Source organism: Leucoraja erinacea, unplaced genomic scaffold (genome assembly GCF_028641065.1).
Source record: "Leucoraja erinacea ecotype New England unplaced genomic scaffold, Leri_hhj_1 Leri_319S, whole genome shotgun sequence".
Classification (NCBI taxonomy): domain Eukaryota; kingdom Metazoa; phylum Chordata; class Chondrichthyes; order Rajiformes; family Rajidae; genus Leucoraja; species Leucoraja erinaceus.
In genome coordinates this window covers 48,171-68,884 of record NW_026576220.1, presented here as the reverse complement: position 1 = coordinate 68,884, position 20,714 = coordinate 48,171, and the positions used below count along the sequence as shown (strand labels likewise).

Sequence of the window (20,714 nt, the reverse complement as noted above, 5' to 3'; positions counted from 1 at the left end):
ACACCGGGACGTCGGTCTGCACCACCAGCATCTCCACCCTCCCCTCCAGCACCAGGGCTTGTGCTTGCTGCTTGTCCTGCCTCCTCAGAGCCTGGATGTCCGACTCGGACCGCGAGAGGAGACTCTCGGGCCCGGGAAGGCCCTTGGCATTGGGCGACTCAGGAGGGGGATGAAGTGTGGGTTCCGCCGAGCTTGCGCAGGTGACAACGGCAGGCGAGTCCTCTGCCTCTTGGCCAAGTTCCCCGGCCTTCTCCGACAGCGGGCGGTCTTCGTGCGTGAAGACGTCGACGTGGTGCGCCACCAGCTCCTGGTTCCCGACGAGGTGGTCCCCCTCTCCCCCTTCCTCATCGTCGCCGTGCTCTCCAACATCGGCCTCGTGGTGGCCGAGGTCCTCCCGCACAAGGTCGGCGGCGACCAGGCCAAAGTCCCGGTACATGGAGCCGGCGGCGCAGGGCGGCCAGTCGTCCAGGGAGATGTGCTTTGCCGGCTCCTCCGGGGGAGGAGGGAGGGGAAAGCCCACCCGGGGGCCGAAGACCACCACCTCGGGCTGAGGGTCGTTTACGCTCAGGCTCGTCTGAAGCTCCCGTCCCGTGCCGCTGGCGGTCTGGGCGGCCATCGGTTGCCCCGTGTCGGCGGTGACCGTGTCCGGCTGCGCCGAGCCGTACCGTTCCACGACGCCGCCCTGCATGAACGCCGGAGCTTCAAAGCCGGGGCGGAATGACTTCTTCCCCGGTTCCTCCCCACCACTCGAACCTTTGCTCTGCCACGACTCGCTCCTCTTGGCCGAGCTGGAGGGATTGGCGTTTGCCTCCACGTAGGCTAGCAGGTTGTGGGCGGAGTTCATGGCCATCTCCTGCTTGGCGTAGTTTTCCAGCCACTCCTTGTCTCCCGGCACGTAGCCGTGGACTTTCCGCTTGTGGAAGAAGAGGCCGGTGTTGCTGAAGGTCTTGTAGGGGCAGAGGGCGCAGCGGAACTCCCTCTGCTTGGTGTGCTTGCAGTTCTCGTGGTTGAGCAGAGCCTGCTTGTACTGCGTCTGGTAACTGCAGTAGCGGCACTGGTGCAGGGGCATCTGGTAGTCCTGCGAGTGCTTCACCTGCATGTGCTTCTGCAGCTCGTACTTGCGCTTGCAGGCAAAGCCGCACACCTCGCAGATGAGCGACTTGCCCTGGTGCCGCAGCTTGTGGCTGCTGAGCTGGTCTGCGCGGTGACAGCGGTAGGAGCACTGGTTGCAATGATACCTGCGGGAAAGAGAGAGAGAGAGATGGTTAGATTAGAGCGGCACGGTGGCACAGCGGCAGAGTTACTGCCTCACAGCGCCAGAGACCCGGTTTTGGTCCCGACTACGGCTGCTGTCTGAACGGAGTTTGTACATTCTCCCTGTGACCACCTGGGTTTTCTCCAAAACCTTCAGTTTCCTCCCACATTCCAAAGGTGTGTAGGTTAATAGTCTTGGTATAAATGTAAAATTGTCCCTAGAGTGTGTGTGCGTGCGTCTGTCTGCGTCTGTGCGTGTCTGTGTGGGTGTGTGTGCGCATGTGAGTGTGTGTGAGCGTCTGTGTCTGTGTGTGTATGCGTGGGTATGTGTGTGTGTGTGTGTGTGTGTGTGTGTGTATGCGTGTGTGTGTGTGTGTGTGTGTGTGTGTGTGTGTGTGTGTGTATGCGTGTGTGTGTGTGTGTGTGAGCGTGTGTGTGTGTGTGTGTGTGTGTGTGTGTGTATGTGAGTGTGTGTGAGTGTGTGTCTGTGTGTGTATGCGTGGGTGTGTGTGTGTGTATGCGTGGGTGTGTGTGTGTGTGTGTGTGTGTGCATGTGTGTGTGTGTGTGTGTGTATGTGTGTGTGTGTGTGTGTGTGTGTGTGTGTGTGTGTGTGTATGCGTGGGTATGTGTGTGTGTGTGTGTGTGTGTGTGTGTGTGTATATGCGTGTGTGTATGTGTGCGTGTGTGTATGCGTGTGTGTCTGTGTGTGCGAGTGTCTGTCTGTGTGTGCGTGTGTGTGTGCTGCGCGTGCCTGTGCGTCTTTAGGTGTCTTTGCATATGCGTTCATTGCGTGGGTTTTGTAGGATAGTGTTAAGAGTGCAGGGGTTCACCAGACTGATTCGGGGATGGCAGGACAGTGGACCGAAAGGCTAGTTTCGCACTGGTGTCTCTAATCTAAATTGAGAGGGGATCTAAAACAAAGTATAGAGTCAGAGCCATTGTGTGCAGTTTTGGTCCCCTAATTTGAGGAAGGACATTCATGCTATTGAGGGAGTGCTGCGTAGGTTCACAAGGTTAATTCCCGGGATGGCGGGACTGTCATATGCTGAGAGAATGAAGCAGCTGGGCTTGTATATGTATTTAGGATGAGTGGGGATCTTATAGAAACGTATAAGATTATTAAGGGTTTGGACACGCTAGAGGCAGGAAACATGTTCCCGATGTTGGGGGAGTCCAGAACCAGGGGCCACAGTTTAATAAGTGGTAAGCCATTTAGAACGGAGACGAGGAAACACTTTTTCACCCATAGAGTGGTGAGTCTGTGGAATTCTCTGCCTCAAAAGGTGGTGGAGGCCGGAGATAGCAGAGTCAGGGGATATGGGGAGAAGGCTGGAACGGGGTACTGATTGGGGATGATCAGCCATGATCACATTGAATGGCGGTGCTGTCTTGAAGGGCGAATGGCCTCCTCCTGCACCTATTGTCTATTGTCCCTAAAGAATGAGGACATCCCATCTCCATCCTTTTCCGCCTTCCGCTCTAGAACCTGTTTCACTTCTAGCCATGCGATACTAAACATTTACAACTCCTGCGCTGATTGTCTATTGTCAATAGACAATAGGTGCAGGAGTAGGCCATTCGGCCCTTCGAGCTAGCACCGCCATTCAATGTGATCATGACTGATCATCCCCAATCAGCCTTCTCCCCAAATCCCCTGACTCCGCTATTTTTAAGATCCCTATCTAGCTCTCTCTTGAAAGCATCCAGAGAACCGGCCTCCACCGCCCTCTGAGGCAGAGAATTCCACACACTCACAACTCTCTGTGTGAAAAAGTGTTTCCTCGTCTCCGTTCTAAATGGCTTACTCCTTATTCTTAAACTGTGTGTGGCCCCTGGTTCAGGACTCCCCTAACATCGGGAACGTGTTTCCTGCCTCTAGCGTGTCCAAACCCTTAACAATCTAAATGTTGCTTGACACAAGCGCACACACCCTCACAAAGTACACACACACACACACACACACTCTACACACACACACTCACTCTCACAAAGTACACACACACACACACACTCACACTCACAAAGTACACACACTCACTCACACAAAGTACACACACACACTCTCACAAAGTACACACACACACACACACTCTCAAAGTACACACACTCTCACAAAGTACACACACACACTCTCACAAAGTACACACACTCACTCTCACAAAGTACACACACTCTCACAAAGTACACACACACTCTCACAAAGGACACACACTCACACCCTCATACACACACACACACACACACACTCACACACACACACACACCCTCACACACACTCACTCTCTCACAAAATACACACACACACTCACAAAGTACACACACACACACACTCACAAGTACACACACACACACACACACACACACACACAGGGCGTTACCTCAGGTCTCCGGTATGTTTCCGCATGTGCACGGTGAGGTAGTGCTTCCACTTGGTGATGTAGCCACACTCTGTACACATGTAGTTCTTGTTGTCGGAGTGTGTGAGCATGTGCTTGGACAGGTAACCCATATCCCTGCAGGTGAAATCGCACAGTTCACATTTATGTGGCTTCTCGCCTAAAGGAGGGTTCAAAACCAACAGAATACAAACAGATGCAATTAGACCCAGGATCAGGTTTAGCTTAGTTTAGTCTAGTCTAGTCCGCACCGACCAGTGATCCCCGCTCACTAGCACTATCCTACTACACACACTAGGGACAATTTACAATTTTTACCGCAGTCGACTAGATGGGCCGAATAGCCTACTCCTGCCCCTATCACTTCGGAACACAAGTACATAATGAGGGGACCTCATTGAAACTTACAGAATAGTGAAAGGCCTGGATAGAGTGGATGTGGAGAGGATGTTTCCACTAGTGGGAGAGTGTAGGACAAGAGGGCACAGCCTCAGAATAAAAGGACGTTCCTTTAGAAAGGAGATGAGGAGGAATGTCTTTGGTCAGAGGCTGGTGAATCTGTGGAATTCATTGCCGCAGACACTGTCAATCGTCACCTTAAAAATATCCATTAGCTTGGCCTCCACAGCAGTCTGTGGCAATGAATCCCACAGATTCACCAGTCTCTGACTAAAGAAATTCAATAGACAGTAGGTGCAGGAGTAGGCCATTCGGCCCTTCGAGCCAGCGCCGCCATTCAATGTGATCATGGCTGATCATCCCCAATCAATGTGATCATGGCTGATCATCCCCAATCAATGTGATCATGGCTGATCATCCCCAATCAATGTGATCATGGCTGACCATCCCCAATTCATCCTCATCTGCTTCTTAAAGGCACATCCTATTATTCTGAGGCTGTGCCCTCAGGTCCTAGACTCTCCCACTAGTGGAAACACCCTCTCCACATCCACAGGTTCACTACTCGCTGACTAAAGCAATTCATCCTCATCTCCTTCCTAAAGACACATCCTTTTTATTCTGAGGCTGTGCCCACTGGTCCTAGACTCTCCCACTTTAGACAATAGACAAGAAACAATAGGTGCAGGAGCAGGCCATTCGGCCCTTCGAGCCAGCACCGCCATTCAATGTGATCGTGGCTGATCATCCACAATCAGTACCCCGTTCCTGCCTTCTCCCCATATCCCCTGACTCCGCTATTTTTAAGAGCCCCATCTAGCTCTCTCTTGAGAGCATCCAGAGAACCTGCCTCCACCATCAATAGCAAGAATGTCCTTCCTGAAATTAGGGGACCAAAACTACACACAATACTCCAGGTGTGGTCTCACTAGGGGCCTGTACAACTGCAGAAGGACCTCTTTGCTCCTATATCTTCTCCCCTGGCCTGTCACTATACAGTAAGTTTCAATGAGGTCCCTCTCTCGTGCTTCTGGGGTGAGCTGCCGGGCTGTACCACCCACCTGTGTGGAGAAGGATGTGCCTGTTGAGGACCCTCTTGTGGGCGGTGGCAAAGTCGCACTCGCTGCACTTGTGGATCTTCTCGTTGGCGTGCATCTTGCCCACGTGGTCGTGGAACTCCACGGGGTTGAAGGTCTTGTAGGGGCAGAAGGCGCAGGGCAGCTCCTCGCTGCCGGGGTGTCCCCGGCGCTTGTGTCGGCGGAAGACGTGCTTGTTGGAGCAGACAAAGTCGCACTGGTCGCAGTGGAAGGCGTAGTGCGTGCGCCGGTGGGCCTCCATGCCCGCCTCGGTGCCGAAGAGCGAGCCGCAGGTCCGGTAGCGGCACTCCACCGCCCGGGCGCCGTGGGCCTCGCGCAGGTGGCGAACAAAGTCCTTGCGCTCGGGGGCGGTGTAGCCGCAACCCCCCTCGGTGCAGCCCAGCGGCCCCCGCTCCTCCTTGTGGCTCTTCATGTGCTCCTTCAACGCGTTGCTGACGGTGAACTTCTCCTCGCACGCCGGGCAGGCGTACACCTCGGAGTAGAAGTTGGCCGTGTTCTCGTGCATGCTGGCCATGTGGCGGTTGAGAGAGTTCTTCTCCACCGCGCTGTAGTCGCAGAGCGGGCAGTGGTGGGTCTTCTCCCCCAGCTCCCGCATCAGGTGCACCTTCAGCTTGCCCTTGCTGGTGAAGAACTTCTGGCAGTGAGGGCACTGCAGGCTGGGGTCGGGGAAGTGCAGGTGGAGGTGCTCCACCAGGTGAGTCCTCTTCTTGAAGCAGCGCTTGCACTCCGGGCAGATGTGGGTCTTGTACAGATGTTCCATCCCTTCTTGCACGTCAACTGAGGCGCACACAATCAAAAATAAAACGAGATGCTCAATAAATGCAATTCTAGTCGACAAAAAACAGCACCACAGACCCAAGTTCGATCCTGATTATAGAAACATAGAAACATAGAAATTAGGTGCAGGAGTAGGCCATTCGGCCCTTCGAGCCTGCACCGCCATTCAATATGATCATGGCTGATCATCCAACTCAGTATCCCGTACCTGCCTTCTCTCCATACCCCCTGATCCCCTTAGCCACAAGGGCCACATCTAACTCCCTCTTAAATATAGCCAATGAACTGTGGCCTCAACTACCCTCTGTGGCAGAGAGTTCCAGAGATTCACCACTCTCTGCTCTATGGGTGCTGACTGTACGGAGTATCTATCACCTGACTGACAACGCATCACCGGTTCCTCACTCCCCTCCATTGAGCCTGTCCAGAGCAAGCGACGTCTGCAGAGGGAGCGCAGCATTGTCAAGGATTGCTCTGACCTCAACCACAGACTGTTTACCCTCCTCCCATCTGGGAGGCGCTACAGGTCTCTCCGCTGCCAGACCAGATGGTTCAGGAACAGCTTCTTCCCTGCGGTTGTTACCCTACTTAACTCTGCACCTTGGTGATTACCAATCATTCCCCCCCCACCCGGACACTCCTTCCCCCAGTGACTGATCTCCCTCCACGGAAATTGTACTACTGCTACTGTATGTGCATATATATATATATATATATATTACTGTTCCATTATTCTATGTTCGCACTTCTTCAATTCAATTCAATTCAACTTTATTGTCATTGCACAGACACAAGTATGGGTACAACGAAATGCAGTTTAGCGTCTGTCCGTAGTAACAGTGCAATATAGAAATAAAAATACAGAATAATCAAACAATGGGGACGGAGAGACTGGAGAAATCTATCGGCGGGACTCCGAGTTCAGCAATGTGATAGTGTTGTTGTAGAAGCTGTTCCTCATCCTACTAGTACGTGAACTGAGGCTCCTGTACCGCCTCCCTGATGGGAGGAGGGCAAACAGTCCATGGTTGGGGTGTGAGGGGTCTTTGATGATCTTCCCGGCCCGTCTCAGACACCGTTTTTGGTGGAGGGCATCCATGGCAGGGAGCGGGGCACCGATGATGTACTGAGCGGTTTTCACCACCCGTTGTAGTGCCTTCCTGTCCGCTACGGTGCAACTGTGGCAGAGAGTCTGGAACTCTCTGCCACAGAGGGTAGTTGAGGCCAGTTCATTGGCTATATTTAAGAGGGAGTTAGATGTGGCCCTTGTGGCTAAGGGGATCAGGGGGTATGGAGAGAAGGCAGGTACGGGATACTTAGTTGGATGATCAGCCATGATCATATTGAATGGCGGTGCAGGCTCGAAGGGCCGAATGGCCTACTCCTGCACCTAATTTCTATGTTTCTATGTTTCTAACTGCTGTACCATACCGTGAAGCAGGTGGTCAGGATACTCTCTATGGTACAGCGGTAAAAGTTGGTCAGGATCTGGGGGGACAGGTGAGCTTTCTTGAGCCTCCTCAGGAAGTAAAGGCGCTGCTGCGCCTTTTTGATCAGCTTGGAGGTGTTGAGCGACCAGGACAGATCCTCCGAGATGTGTACCCCGAGGAATTTGTGGTTGGAGACGCGCTCCACCTCTGTCCCATTTATATGGATGGGGGTATGTCTGCCCCCTCTGTTCTTCCTGAAGTCAAAAATAATTGCCTTCGTCTTCTTGGAGTTGAGGACGAGGTTATTGTTGGCACACCAGGTTGTCAGGTGCTGGACCTCATCCCTGTAGGCTGACTCGTCGTTGTCACTGATCAGGCCTACCACCGTGGTGTAGTCGGCAAATTTAATGATGGCGTTGGAGCCATTCTTAGGGATGCAGTCATGGGTGAAGAGGGAGTAGAGGAGAGGGCTGAGCACACAGCCCTGTGGCACGCCGGTGTTCAGTGTTATAGTGGAGGAAGTGAGGTTGTTGACCCTAACAGACTGTGGTCTGAGGAAATCCAGTGTCCAGTTGCAGAGGGAGGTGGAGATGCCAAGTCCGCTGAGTTTGGTGATCAAGCTGGCGGGGATGACAGTGTTAAAGGCAGAGCTGAAATCAATGAACAGCATCCTGATGTAGGTGTTATTGCTGTCCAGGTGGGTCAGGGCAGAGTGTAGGGCCGCCGATATGGCGTCCTCTGTAGACCTGTTGGTCCGGTAGGCAAACTGATGGGGGTCCAGTGTGGGGGGGGAGGCTGGCTTTGAGGTGAGCCAAGATCAGCCACTCAAAGCACTTTGCAATGACAGGGGTGAGTGCCACTGGGCGGAAGTCGTTGAGACTCCCTGTAGCTGATTGTTTGGGCACTGGCACGATGGTTGATGTCTTGAGGCAAGTGGGGGGGACGACACCCTGGGCCAGTGACGGGTTGAAAATGTCAGTGAAGACCAGGGATAGTTGTCCAGCACATGCCCTGAGCACCCGCCCGGGGATGCCATCAGGGCCGGCAGCTTTGTGCTCATTCACCTTGCTCAGTGCATCTTGTGCAGCAGAGGCGGAGAGACTGAGGGGTTGAGATGCTAACTGCATTTTGTTGTCTCTGTACTTGTACACTGCACAATGACAGTAAAGTTTGAATCTGAATCTGAATCTGAATCTGAGTTTGCACGTTCACCCTGTGACCATGTAGGTGGCCGACTAGGAAAAGGGGAGATGCAGCGAGACCTGGGTGTCATGGTACACCAATCATTGAAAGTAGGCATGCAGGTGCAGCAGGCAGTGAAGAAAGCGAATGGTATGTTAGCTTTCATAGCAAAAGGATTTGAGTATAGGAGCAGGGAGGTTCTACTGCAGTTGTACAGGGTCTTGGTGAGACCACACCTGGAGTATTGTGTACAGTTTTGGTCTCCAAATTTGAGGAAGGACATTATTGCCATAGAGGGAGTGCAGAGACGGTTCACCAGACTGATTCCTGGGATGTCAGGACTGTCTTATGAAGAAAGACTGGATAGACTTGGTTTATACTCTCTAGAATTTAGGAGATTGAGAGGGGATCTTATAGAAACTTACAAAATTCTTAAGGGGTTGGACAGGCTAGATGCAGGAAGATTGCTCCCGATGTTGGGGAAGTCCAGGACAAGGGGTCACAGCTTAAGGATAAGGGGGAAATCCTTTAAAACCGAGATGAGAAGAACTTTTTTCACACAGAGAGTGGTGAATCTCTGGAACTCTCTGCCACAGAGGGTAGTTGAGGCCACAGTTCATTGGCTATATTTAAGAGGGAGTTAGATGTGGCCCTTGTGGCTAAGGGGATCAGAGGGTATGGAGAAAAGGCAGGTACGGGATACTGAGTTGGATGATCAGCCATGATCATATTGAATGGCGGTGCAGGCTCGAAGGGCCGAATGGCCTACTCCTGCACCTAATTTCTATGTTTCTATGTTTCCTCCAAGTGCTCCGTTTTCCACACACAACTTAAAGACATACAGATACTTTGATTAATGGACTGGTAATTCCGTAAGTGTAAAATTGTCCCTAGTGTGTAGGATAATGTTAGTGTGTGGGGGGGGGTCTCTGGTTGGCGTGGACTCGGTGGGCTGAAGGGCACGTTTCCATGCTGTATTTCTACACCGTACGGTGGGTCAGTGGTAGAGTTGCTGCCTATGAACTCCACAGACACGGGTTCGATCCCGACTACGGGTGCTGTCCGTACGGAGTTTGTACGTTCTCCCCGTTACCGCGTGGGTTTTCTCCGTGTGCCCCCATTTCCTCCCACACTACAAAGACGTGCAGTTAGTACGTAAGTTACTTGGCTTTAGTAATTCTTAAGAAAGAACGGCAGATGCTGGAAAAACCGAAGGTAGACAGAAATGCTGGAGAAACTCAGCGGGTGAAGCAGCATCTATGGAGCGAAGGAATAGGTGACGTTTCGGCTTGAGACCGAAACCTCAGTCTGAAGAAGGGTCTCGACCCGAAAAGTCACCTGTTCCTTGGCTCCATAGATGCTGCCTCACCCGCTGAGTTTCTCCAGCATTTTTGTCTATCGTTGGCTTTAGTAATTGGGTAAATTATGTCTCGTGTGTAGGATAGTTTTAGTGTACGGGTGATTGCTGTTCAGCATGGGCACGGTGGGCCGAAGGGCCTGTTTCCATGCTGTATCTCTAAACTAAAATATAAAGGATACTTTAAATGATACTATACACTTTGAGGGGCAGTGAGGCCTGGAATGATAATGCGTGAATGAGGTGAATGAAGGTAGACACCGAGTGCTGGAGTAACTCAGCGGGACAGGCAGCATCTCTGGAGAGAAGGAATGGGTGGAGACCTTTCATCTGTAAAAGGTCACCCATTCCTTCGCTCCAGAGATAGAAACATAGAAACATAGAAATTAGGTGCAGGAGTAGGCCATTCGGCCCTTCGAGCCTGCACCGCCATTCAATATGATCATGGCTGATCATCCAACTCAGTATCCCGTACCTGCCTTCTCTCCATACCCTCTGATCCCTTAAGCCACAAGGACCACATCTAACTCCCTCTTAAATATAGCCAATGAACTGGCCTCAAGTACCCTCTGTGGCAGAGAGTTCCAGAGATTCACCACTCTGTGTGAAAAAAGTTCTTCTCATCCCGAAACGTTGCCTATATCCTTCGCTCCATAGATGCTGCCTGTCCCACTGAGTTACTCCAGCACTTTGTGTCTACCTTCAGTGTAAACCAGCATCTGCAGTTCCTTGTCATAAGTTGCTAGATTGGAGCGGCTGGGCTTGTATACTCTGGAGTTTAGAAGGATGAGAGGATATCTTATTGGAAACGTATAAGATTATTAAGGGTTTGGACACGCTGGAGGCAGGAAACATGGTCCCAATGTTGGGGGAGTCCAGAACCAGGGGCCACAGTTTAAGAATAAGGGGTAAGCCATTTAGAACGGAGACGAGGAACAACTTTTTCACACAGAGTGGCGAGTCTGTGAAATTCTCTGCCTCAGAGGGCGGTGGAGCCCGGTTCTCTGAATGCTTTCAAGAGAGAGTTAGATAGAGTTCTTAGCAGTTAAGGGAGATGGGGAGAAGGCAGGAACGGGGTAGATAGTGGATGATCAGCCATGATCAGATTGAATGGCGGTGCTGGCTTGAAGGGCCAAATGGCCTACTCTTGCACCTGTTTAGGAAGGAACTGCAGAGGCTGGACAATCGAAGGTAGACAAAAGTGCTGGAGAAACTCAGCGGGTGCAGCAGCATCTATGGAGCTAAGGAAATAGGCAACATTTCGGGCCGAAACCCTTCCGGGTTTCGTCCCGAAACGTTGCCTATTTCCTTCAGGGTTTCGTCCCGAAACGTTGCCTATATCCTTTGCTCCATAGATGCTGCTGCACCCGCTGAGTTTCTCCAGCACTTTTGTCTACCTACTCTTGCACCCATTGTCTATTGTGTTACACATCTGTAACTGGGATATCAGCAGTTCCTACGGCTTTAACCTACCTTTGAAATGTCGCTGTCTGAGGGAGTTGTTCTTTCTGCTCCTGTCGCCCTCTGACCCAGTCTCCGACACCGGGTCTTCCTCGTCGCAGGCAGGCGGCTGCTGTTCCCCAGGCCACGTCTGTGCCTCAACGTTGCCACCATCGAGCTCCCGTCTCCTCTCCTCCTGCTCGTCATTCTCTTCCGCAGCGCTACCAGTGTCATCTGCAAGGCAACAACAGCGTCGCGGACAGCAGTCAGCAATAGCGCGCATTACTATGGGAACTTCACTCGCCCCTCTGCAGGAACTATACATCAGGAGGTGCAGCTCCAGAGCCAACAAGATCATGGGAGACCCCTTCCACCCCAGCAACGGACCCCTTCCACCCCAGCAACGGACACCCCAGCATACCGCTGGGGTGTAAACTACCCAAGCGAAATATGAGGTGCTGCTCCTCCAATTTGCAGGACAGAAAGGGAGGGGGAGTTCAAATGCTGAGCCTCTGGTTGGTTGTTGCAAACCGAGCGGAGGTGTTGGGAGAAACGATCGCCAAGCCTACGCTTGGTCTCACCGATGTAGAGCAGCTGACACCTAGAGCAGCGGATGCAATAGATGAGGTTGGAGGAGGTGCAGGTGAACCTCTGCCTCACCTGGAAAGACTGTCGGGGTCCTTGAATGGAGTCAAGGGGGGAGATAAAGCGACAAGCGAGGATTATCCAGTGCTTCTACGCAGCGGCGGTGGAAAGCATCTTGTCCGGGAACATTACCATCTGGTTTGCGAAATGCTCTGCCAAGGACAAGAAGGCTCTGCAGAGAGTAGTGCGTTCGGCCGAACGCACTATGGGAACTTCACTCGCCCCCCTGCAGGAACTATACATCAGGAGGTGCAACTCCAGAGCCAACAAGATCATGGGGGACCCCTTCCACCCCAGCAACGGACTGTTCTAGCTGCTACGGTCAGGCAAACGCCTCCGTTGCCATGCTGTGAGAACGGAGAGGATGAGAAGGAGTTTCTTCCCAGAGGCCATTCGGACTATAAACTCCAGGACAAGGGGTCACAGCTTAAGGATAAAGGGGAAATCCTTTAAAACCGAGATGAGAAGAACTTTTTTCACGCAGAGAGTGGTGAATCTCTGGAACTCTCTGCCACAGAGGGTAGTTGAGGCCAGTTCATTGGCTATATTTAAGAGGGAGTTAGATGTGGCCCTTGTGGCTAAGGGGATCAGGGGGTATGGAGAGAAGGCAGGTACGGGATACTGAGTTGGATGATCAGCCATGATCAGAATGGCCAGGCTCGAAGGGCCGACTATCCTGCACCTAATTTCTATGTTTCTATCTCACCAGGGACTAACCTTACCGTACCAATTTACTGTTGTGTGGTGTCTTTTTAAAATTTCCTTTTCTTCCCTCCCTCCCACAAATATCTAATATGTGAATATTCTGTAGTTTATTTGTTTGTTTTCTGCACAATCTGCAAGCATCGCCACTTTTCATTTCACTGCAAATCTCGTAGGTGTATGTGACGAAATAAACTTGACTTGACATTCGAACATAGAACGGTACAGCACAAGAAAAGACCCTTCGGCCCACAATATCTGTACTGACCATCGCACGTGATCCATTCACTGCATATCCGTGTGCCTGTCTAAACGCCTCTAAAATGCCACTATCGTATCTGCCTCCATCCACCACCCCTGGCAGCGCGTTCCAGGCACCCACCACCCCTCTGTTTAAATACAAAACGTGCCCAGCACATTTCTTTTACACTTTGCCTCTCCCCGCGTTCGATCCGGTGCTGTCCGCACGGTGTTTGCACGTTCTCCCTGCGACCGCGTGGTTTTTCTCCGGGTGTTCAGCTTTCCTCACTTCGAAGTACATAAGCTCTAGGGGTAGAATTAGGCCATTTGGCCCATCAAGTCTACTTCACCATCTTTCCCTCTCATCCCCGTTCTCCGGTCTGTGCCCCATAACCCCTGACACCTGTACTGATCAACACCTATGGGATTGCACTTCATCCACATCCCTCTATTCCCTCCATATCCATGTGCCTATCTAAAAGACACTTAAATACCACTATCGTATCTGCCTCCACCACCACGTTCCAGGCCCAGTGAGCTGATGGGGCCTAATTCCACCCGGTATCTCTAAACTAATATACAATGTCCATTTCGGGAACATCATCTGGTGTTTTGTAATCGCCAAGAGTCCATCCCATTGCGGACATTGGACTTTGTCTCTGGAACTGAGGCGCTACAATGCTGAGAACGATATTCTGCACTGTATCTTCCCCTTTGCTCTACCTATCGCACACCTTTTAGACAATAGACAATAGGTGCAGGAGTAGGCCATTCGGCCCTTCGAGCCGTCACCGTCCATTCAATGTGATCATGGCTGATCATCCCCAATCAGTACCCCGTTCCTGCCTTCTCTCCATATCCCCTGACTCCGCTATCTTTAAGAGGCCTATCTAGCTCTCTCTTGAAAGTATCCAGAGAACCAGCCTCCACCGCCCTCTGAGGCAGAGTATCCCACAGACTCACAACTCTTTTGTGCTTCAGTTTGACTTCATTGTATCCATCTATAATAAATAGATATTATATAATATATAAAGGGCGCTACAGTGGCGCAGCGGTAGATTTACTGCCTCACGTCAGATAACCGGGTTGATGTCTGTACAGGGTTTGTACGTTCTCCCTGTGACTGCGTGGGTTTTCTCCGGGCGCTCTGGTTTCCTCCCACACACCAAAGACATACAGGTTTGTAGGTTAAAAAAAAAAATTGTAGATTGTCCCTAGTGGGTGGAATAGTGCTAGTGGAACACTCTGCCGTTGCACATCAGACAGGCCCCCTCACTGTCCATCTTCAAAACCAATCTTAAAACCCATTTCTATTCCTTGGCTTTTGACCCTGTATGAGACTTTGCTCCTGTTTTAGTGTTTTTAATGGGGTTTTTTTTAAATTGTTTTTAATCTGTCTTTTAATGTTTTTATTGTCGTGTAATATTTTTTTGTCCATGATTAGTCATGTACAGCACTTTGTCGCAACAGTGGTTGTTTTTAAAGTGCTCTATAAATAAAGTTATTATTATTATTATAATATTATTATTAGTCTACGGGGTGACCACTGGTCAGCACGGACTCGGTGGGCCGAAGAGCCTGTTTCTGTACTGTATCTCTAAAGTCTGAAAATCTATAATCTGAATTGATTGGATAACATTCTAAATACAGCTTCTTACTCTACATCAGCACGAGAAAATAATAAATAATAATAATCTTCATTCCTCTTATCTAAGTCCGAGTTCTCTCATGACTATTTCCCCACTTGTCTGTCACTGTATAACTAATGAACAGAATTATGATTTGATAGACAGAGTTGATGTGGACAAGCTTTTCCCTTTGAGAATAGGGAAGATTCAAACAAGAGGACATGACTTCAGAATTAAGGGACAGACGTTTAGGGGTAATATGAGGGGGAACTTCTTTACTCAGAGAGTGGTAGCGGTGTGGAATGAGCTTCCAGTGGAAGTGGTGGAGGCAGGTTCATTGGTATCATTTAAAAATAAATTGGATAGGCATATGGATGGGAAGGGAATGGAGGGTTATGGTATGAGTGCAGGCAGGTGGGACTAAGGGGGAAAAAAAATTGTTCGGTACGGACTTGTAGGGCCGAGATGGCCTGTTTCCGTGCTGTAATTGTTATATGGTTATATGGTTAATTACATTTCAGCTCAGGCAACATCTCAGGAGAAAAAGGGATAGGTGACGTTATGGGTCAGGACCCTTCTCCAGTCCGAAGAAGGATCCCGTCTCGAAACATCACCTATGCCTTTTTCTCCTGCGATGCTGCCTGACCCGCTGAGTTACTCCAGCACTTTGCATCTATCTTTGATTATAAACCAATATCTGCAGTTTCTGGTTTCTGTAAAAAACATATCGTTGATGAAATTCACTACTACCTTCAACAGGTAGGAACGGGGGAGAAGGCAGGAACGGGGTACTGATTGGGGATGATCAGCCATGACCACATTGAATGGTGGTGCTGACTCGAAAGGCCAAATGGCCTACTCCTACACCTATGTCACACTTACACAGGCTTTGGCCCATTGAGGTAAAGGGTAGTGGACGTTGTCCACAAGGACATTATTAAGGCAATTTACTTACTACTTTTACACCCAAACCTTACTAAGAACCTATCAATCTCCACCTTAAAAATATCCACTGACGTGGCCTCCACAGCTGTCTGTGGCAATGAATTCCACAGATTCACCACCCTCTGACTAAAGTAATTCCTCTTCATCTCTGTTTTTAAGAAGGAACTGTGCAGATGCTGGAAAATCGAAGGTAGACAAAAGTGCTGAAGAAACTCGGCGGGTGCAGCAGCATCTATGGAGCAAAGGAAATCGGCCCGAAGCGTTGCTTATATCTTTCGCTCCATAGATGCTGCTGCACCCGCTGAGTTTCTCCAGCACTTTTGTCTACCTCCTCTTCATCTCTGTTCCAAAGAATAAAAGGACGTACCTTTAGAAAGGAGATGAGCTGGAATTTCTTTAGTCAGAGGGTGGTGAATCTGTGGAATTCATTTCCATAGAAGGCTGTGGAGGTCGCCATTGGATATTTTTAGGGTGATAGATTCTTGATTAGGTCATGTGATAGGAGCAATTAGGCCGAAATGCAGGAATAACTCAGCGGGATAGGCAGCATCCCTGGAGAGAAGGAATGGGTGATCTTTCGGGTCGAGACCATTCTTCAGACTGAGAGTCGGGGGAGAGGGAAACGAGAGATATAGATGGCGACGTAGAAAGATATTGAACAAATGAATGAAAGATATGCAAAAAAAAAAAGTAAGCAGACACAAAAATGCTGGAGTAACCTGCCTCCACCACCCTCTGAGGCAGAGAATTCCACAGACTTCCAATTCATGAACTTATTAACCCAGTCCCACATTGTGGGGTATTAGCTTTAAGGGGGGGGGGGGGGGGGGGGGGGGGTGGGGAGATTGCAACCTTCACGTGGGTCCGCCCTGTTTCGACGAATGCAATCGACCCGGCGTGCACAAACAAATGGATCAAATAGAACAAGTTGTCCCACAGACTTTAGGCTGTGCACGCCACACGCAAGAAGAAGAAGCAGCTTTAAGGGGAGCAAACTCAAGGGGCTGGAGGAACTCAGCGGGTCAGGCAGCATGTGTGCCCTTTTAGGTCAGAGTTTTGACAGCTTCTGTGCTAGTTTCTCCAACTCTCTTTCGAAAACTACTGCCGAGTCAGATTCCAACACCATATTTTTAACTTAGTTTAGAAATACAGCGCGGAAACAAGCCCTTCGGCCCACCGAGTTCGCACCGACCAGCGATCCGCGCGTATTTTCACTATCCTACGGGAATAATTTACATTTATACCAAGCCAATTAACCGACAAACCTAGAGGTCTGTGGAGTGTGGGAGGAAACGCACGCAGGTCACGGGGAGAACGTACAAACTCCGTACAGACGGCACCCGCAGTCAGAATCGAACCCGGGTCTCTGGCGCTGTGAGGCACCATGCTGCTGAGAATACAAGGTTTCAATTAAAACCTGGTATTGTGTGGGATGCAAGCGGACAGATTTTCCATGCTAGCATCAGAGCGGAAAGCTGTAGGCCTCTGGGCCACAATAAACAGTGCAGGGTACCCACCAGAATGCGCAGTCAAGTGCTTCTTCAACACCTTGCGATAGCGGCTGATGAAGTCGCATCTATTGCAGGCGTAGGCGGCCTTGTCTCGATGCATGGCGCTGTAGTGCTTGTTTAGGTCCCGGGGTGCACAGCTCCGGAAGGGGCAGAGATCGCAGCTGGACTTCTTGCTTTTCGCTCGGCTGCGCTTCTTGTGCTGCGCCAGGAGCGCGGCGCTGGAGCACGCGACGTCGCATCGGTCGCAGAGGAACTGCAAGTGGACACAGCGGTGGTCAGCCAGCTCCGCCGCAGTCCGGAAGGCCAGTCCGCACGAGCGGTGAGGGCAGGAGACGGCCGGAACTCCGCTGACCTCTGCCGGCGGCCGGCCGTCGTTACCGATCACCGAGGCCCTGGGGAGTTCGTCCTCGCGTACGGGGCAAGGGTCCTCCTCCGCCCACGGCTGGGCAGTGGCCACGCTTGACCCGTCTCCCGTCTCCCCCTCCAAGCCGCGCTTACTCCGCGCCGACCGGGGACGTTTCGCCCGCGCTCTGGCCTGATCATCGGAGCCGGGGGAGCGAGGGCGTTTGGTGTGAAGCCGGAGGTGGTCAGACAGCCGCTCCTGGTCCTCAAAGTTCTCATCGCATTTGTGGCTGCAGCAGAGGCCCTCCACATGGATCAAAGCACCTGCTGAGAACATGAACCATCGGTCATGCAGTCACACAGCACACACACAGACCCTTCAGCCCAACTCGTCCACGCCCACCAAGGGGCCTGCCTCATCCATATTCAGTTTGGTTTACTACGTGCAGTTTTGGTCCCCTAATTTGAGGAAGGACATTCTTGCTATTGAGAGAGTGCAGCGTAGGTTCACCAGGTTAATTCCCGGGATGGCGGGACTGTCATATGATGAGAGAATGGAGCAGCTGGGCTTGTATACTCTGGAGTTTAGAAGGATGAGAGGGGATTTTATTGAAACATATAAGATTGTTAAGGGTTTGGACAAGCTAGAGGTAACTCTCTGGGTGAAACTTTTTTTCACCCAGAGAATTGTGAGTCTGTGGAATTCTCTGCCTCAGAAGGCGGTGGAGGGCAGTTCTCTCGATACTTTCAAGAGAGAGCTAGATAGGGCTCTTAAAGATACCGGGGTCAGGGATATGGGGAGAAGGCAGGAACGGGGTACTGATTGGGAATGATCAGCCATGATCACATTGAATGGGGTTGCTGGCTCGAAGGGCCGAATGGCCTACTCCTGCACCTATTGTCTACAGATCCTTGATTAGTTCAGTTTAGATACAGCGCGGAAACAGGACCGTCGGCCCTCCGGGACCACACCGACCAGCGATCCCCGCACATTAACACTATCCCACATACACACTACACACCAGGGACAATTTATACATTCATACCGGGCCGATTATCCTACAAACCTGAACGTCTATGTAGTGTGGGAGGAAACCGAAGATCTCGGAGAAAACCCACTCGGGTCACGGGGAGAACGTACAAACTCCGTGCAGACCCGGGGTTGGCCCATATCCCTCTAAACAATGTACACGTGACAATAATAAACTAAACCTTTCCTATCCATATGCCTGCCCAAGTGTCTTTGAAATGTTATAGTCCCTGCCTCAACTACGTCCTCTGACAACTTGTTCCATACACCCGCCACCCTCTGTGAAAATGTTGCTGGAGTAACTCAGCAGATCAGGCAGCATCTCTGGTGAGAAAGGACAGGTGACATTTCGGATTGGGAACCATTTTCCGAAGAAAGGTGCTGACTACCTTGGACTATCTTTGGTCGGACTTTACTGGGTTCATCTTGCACTAAACGTTATTCATTTAACATATATCTAAACACTGTAAATGGCCTGATTGTAATCATGTTTAAGTCTTTCCACTGGCCGGGTAGCACGCAACAAAAGCTTTTCACTGTGCCTCGGGACACGTGACAATAAACTAAACCGAAACCAAAACATCACCCATCCTTTTTCTCCAGAGATGCTGCCTGGCCCGCTGAGTTACTACAGCACTGGCAAAATCTAGCATTTGTGAAAAGGTTAAATGAGTTTAAATATGTGAAAGATACATGGTGGAATACTTGACTGCAGGTTGTAGCTTGTATTCCAAGGGAGAGAGACACACGCCTGGGCTTGTCTCAGGTTGGTGTATATTGACCGGTGCCGTTGAAATGTGTCTACCAATTGATAAGACAAGCGCAGACTTGTTCTGTAGTGATGTATATTCGCTGCATCTTGTGGCCATGACTAATGTGATTAAGTGACACACAGTATAAAAACACCATGCAAATCTTTGTTCATTGGAGCGGTAGCACGGGGGAAAGTCAAGTGTCTGTTGCTTACTTGACGTGTATACCCGTCCCTTTCGCCGGCTGATGTCAGTAAAGCTTGAGTTTCTTGCTTGAGTTGATTTACCTAACGTTTTTGTAAGTTGTCTATTTATTAGGGCAAGGGTTAATTGTTAAGGGCTTGGACACGCTAGAGACATGAAACATGTTCCCGATGTTGGGGGAGTCCAGAACCAGGGGCCACAGTTTAAGAATAATGGGCAAGCCATTTAGAACAGAGACAAGGAAACACTTTTTCTCACAGAGAGTTGCGAGTCTGTGGAATTCTCTGCCTCAGAGGGTGGTGGAGGCAGGTTCTCTGGATGCTTTCAAGAGAGAGCTAGATAGGACTCTTAAAAATAGCGGAGTCAGGTGATATGGGGAGAAGGCAGGAACAGGGTACTGATTGGGTATGATCAGCCATGATCACATTGAATGGTGGTGCTGGCTCGAAGGACCGAATGGCCTACTCCTGCACCTATTGCCTATTAAGTAGTGAACCTTATCATTTGTAGCTCCTTGCTATTACATTAAGCTAAGCTACCTGGCGTGTTGTCAGCGCATTCCATGCTTTCATCCCGTTGCTCTGCCGGGTTCTTCCCGTCACATCCTCGACTGCTTTCCGACATCTGCTGAACGGACGCCACAGTCACCACCAGGGCCACAGTCTGCTGCACGTCCTTGGGTCCAGGCTGCTGGAGACATCCGGCACCCTGCCCGCCCACCTCGGGCATCATGATGTCCACCGAGTCAGCTCGGAAGCACCCTTCTCCCTGGAGAGAAGGTGGCGGCCCATCCATCCCGAGGAGCGTGTAGTCCTGCTCGGGACCAAAGTCCGCGTAGACACCGTCACTGTCTGCCACGTCTCCTCCATCATCTTCCATCTTGACGTCAGCACCAGCCTTGCAATGGCCCCTTCCTGGTCCCTGAAACTGCTGGGTCGTCTCAGCACTGAATCCTGTTACAGGTCAAAAAAATGGTTTGCGTAGGAAGGAGACAATGCATTTCGTTGTCTCTGTACTGTACACTGACAATGACAATTAAAATTGAATCTGAAGGAACAGTAGATGCTACTTTAAACTGAAGATAGACACCAAATGCTGGAGTAACTCAGCTTGTCAGACAGTATTTCTGAAGAAAAGGAATAGGTGATGGTTCGGGTCGAGTCCCATCTGCAGAAGATCTGAAGAAGGGTCATGACCCGAAACGTCACCTATTTATTTTTCTCCAGAGATGCTGTCTGACCAAGTTTTTTGGATCTATCTTCAAAAAACAATAGACAATAGGTACAGGAGTAGGCCATTTGGCCCTTCGAGCCAGCACTGCCATTCAATGTGATCATGGCAGAACAAGGGGTCACAGTTTAAGGATAAGGGGGAAATCTTTT

The 20,714-nt window shown here is 50.7% G+C and overlaps 1 protein-coding gene across 1 annotated transcript in view; it reads right to left on the bottom strand.

Moving 5' to 3' along the window:
* znf142 (zinc finger protein 142) overlaps positions 1–20,379 on the bottom strand; it is a 41,351-nt gene extending 20,972 nt beyond the window's left edge. The window contains 6 exon segments of the mRNA XM_055630323.1: positions 2–1,238; positions 3,634–3,811; positions 5,112–5,924; positions 11,367–11,567; positions 17,011–17,670; positions 19,872–20,379. Coding sequence (XP_055486298.1) covers positions 2–1,238; positions 3,634–3,811; positions 5,112–5,924; positions 11,367–11,567; positions 17,011–17,670; positions 19,872–20,211 — 3,429 coding nt within the window. The 5' untranslated portion in view covers positions 20,212–20,379.
* Between the last annotated feature and the right edge of the window lie 335 nt (positions 20,380–20,714).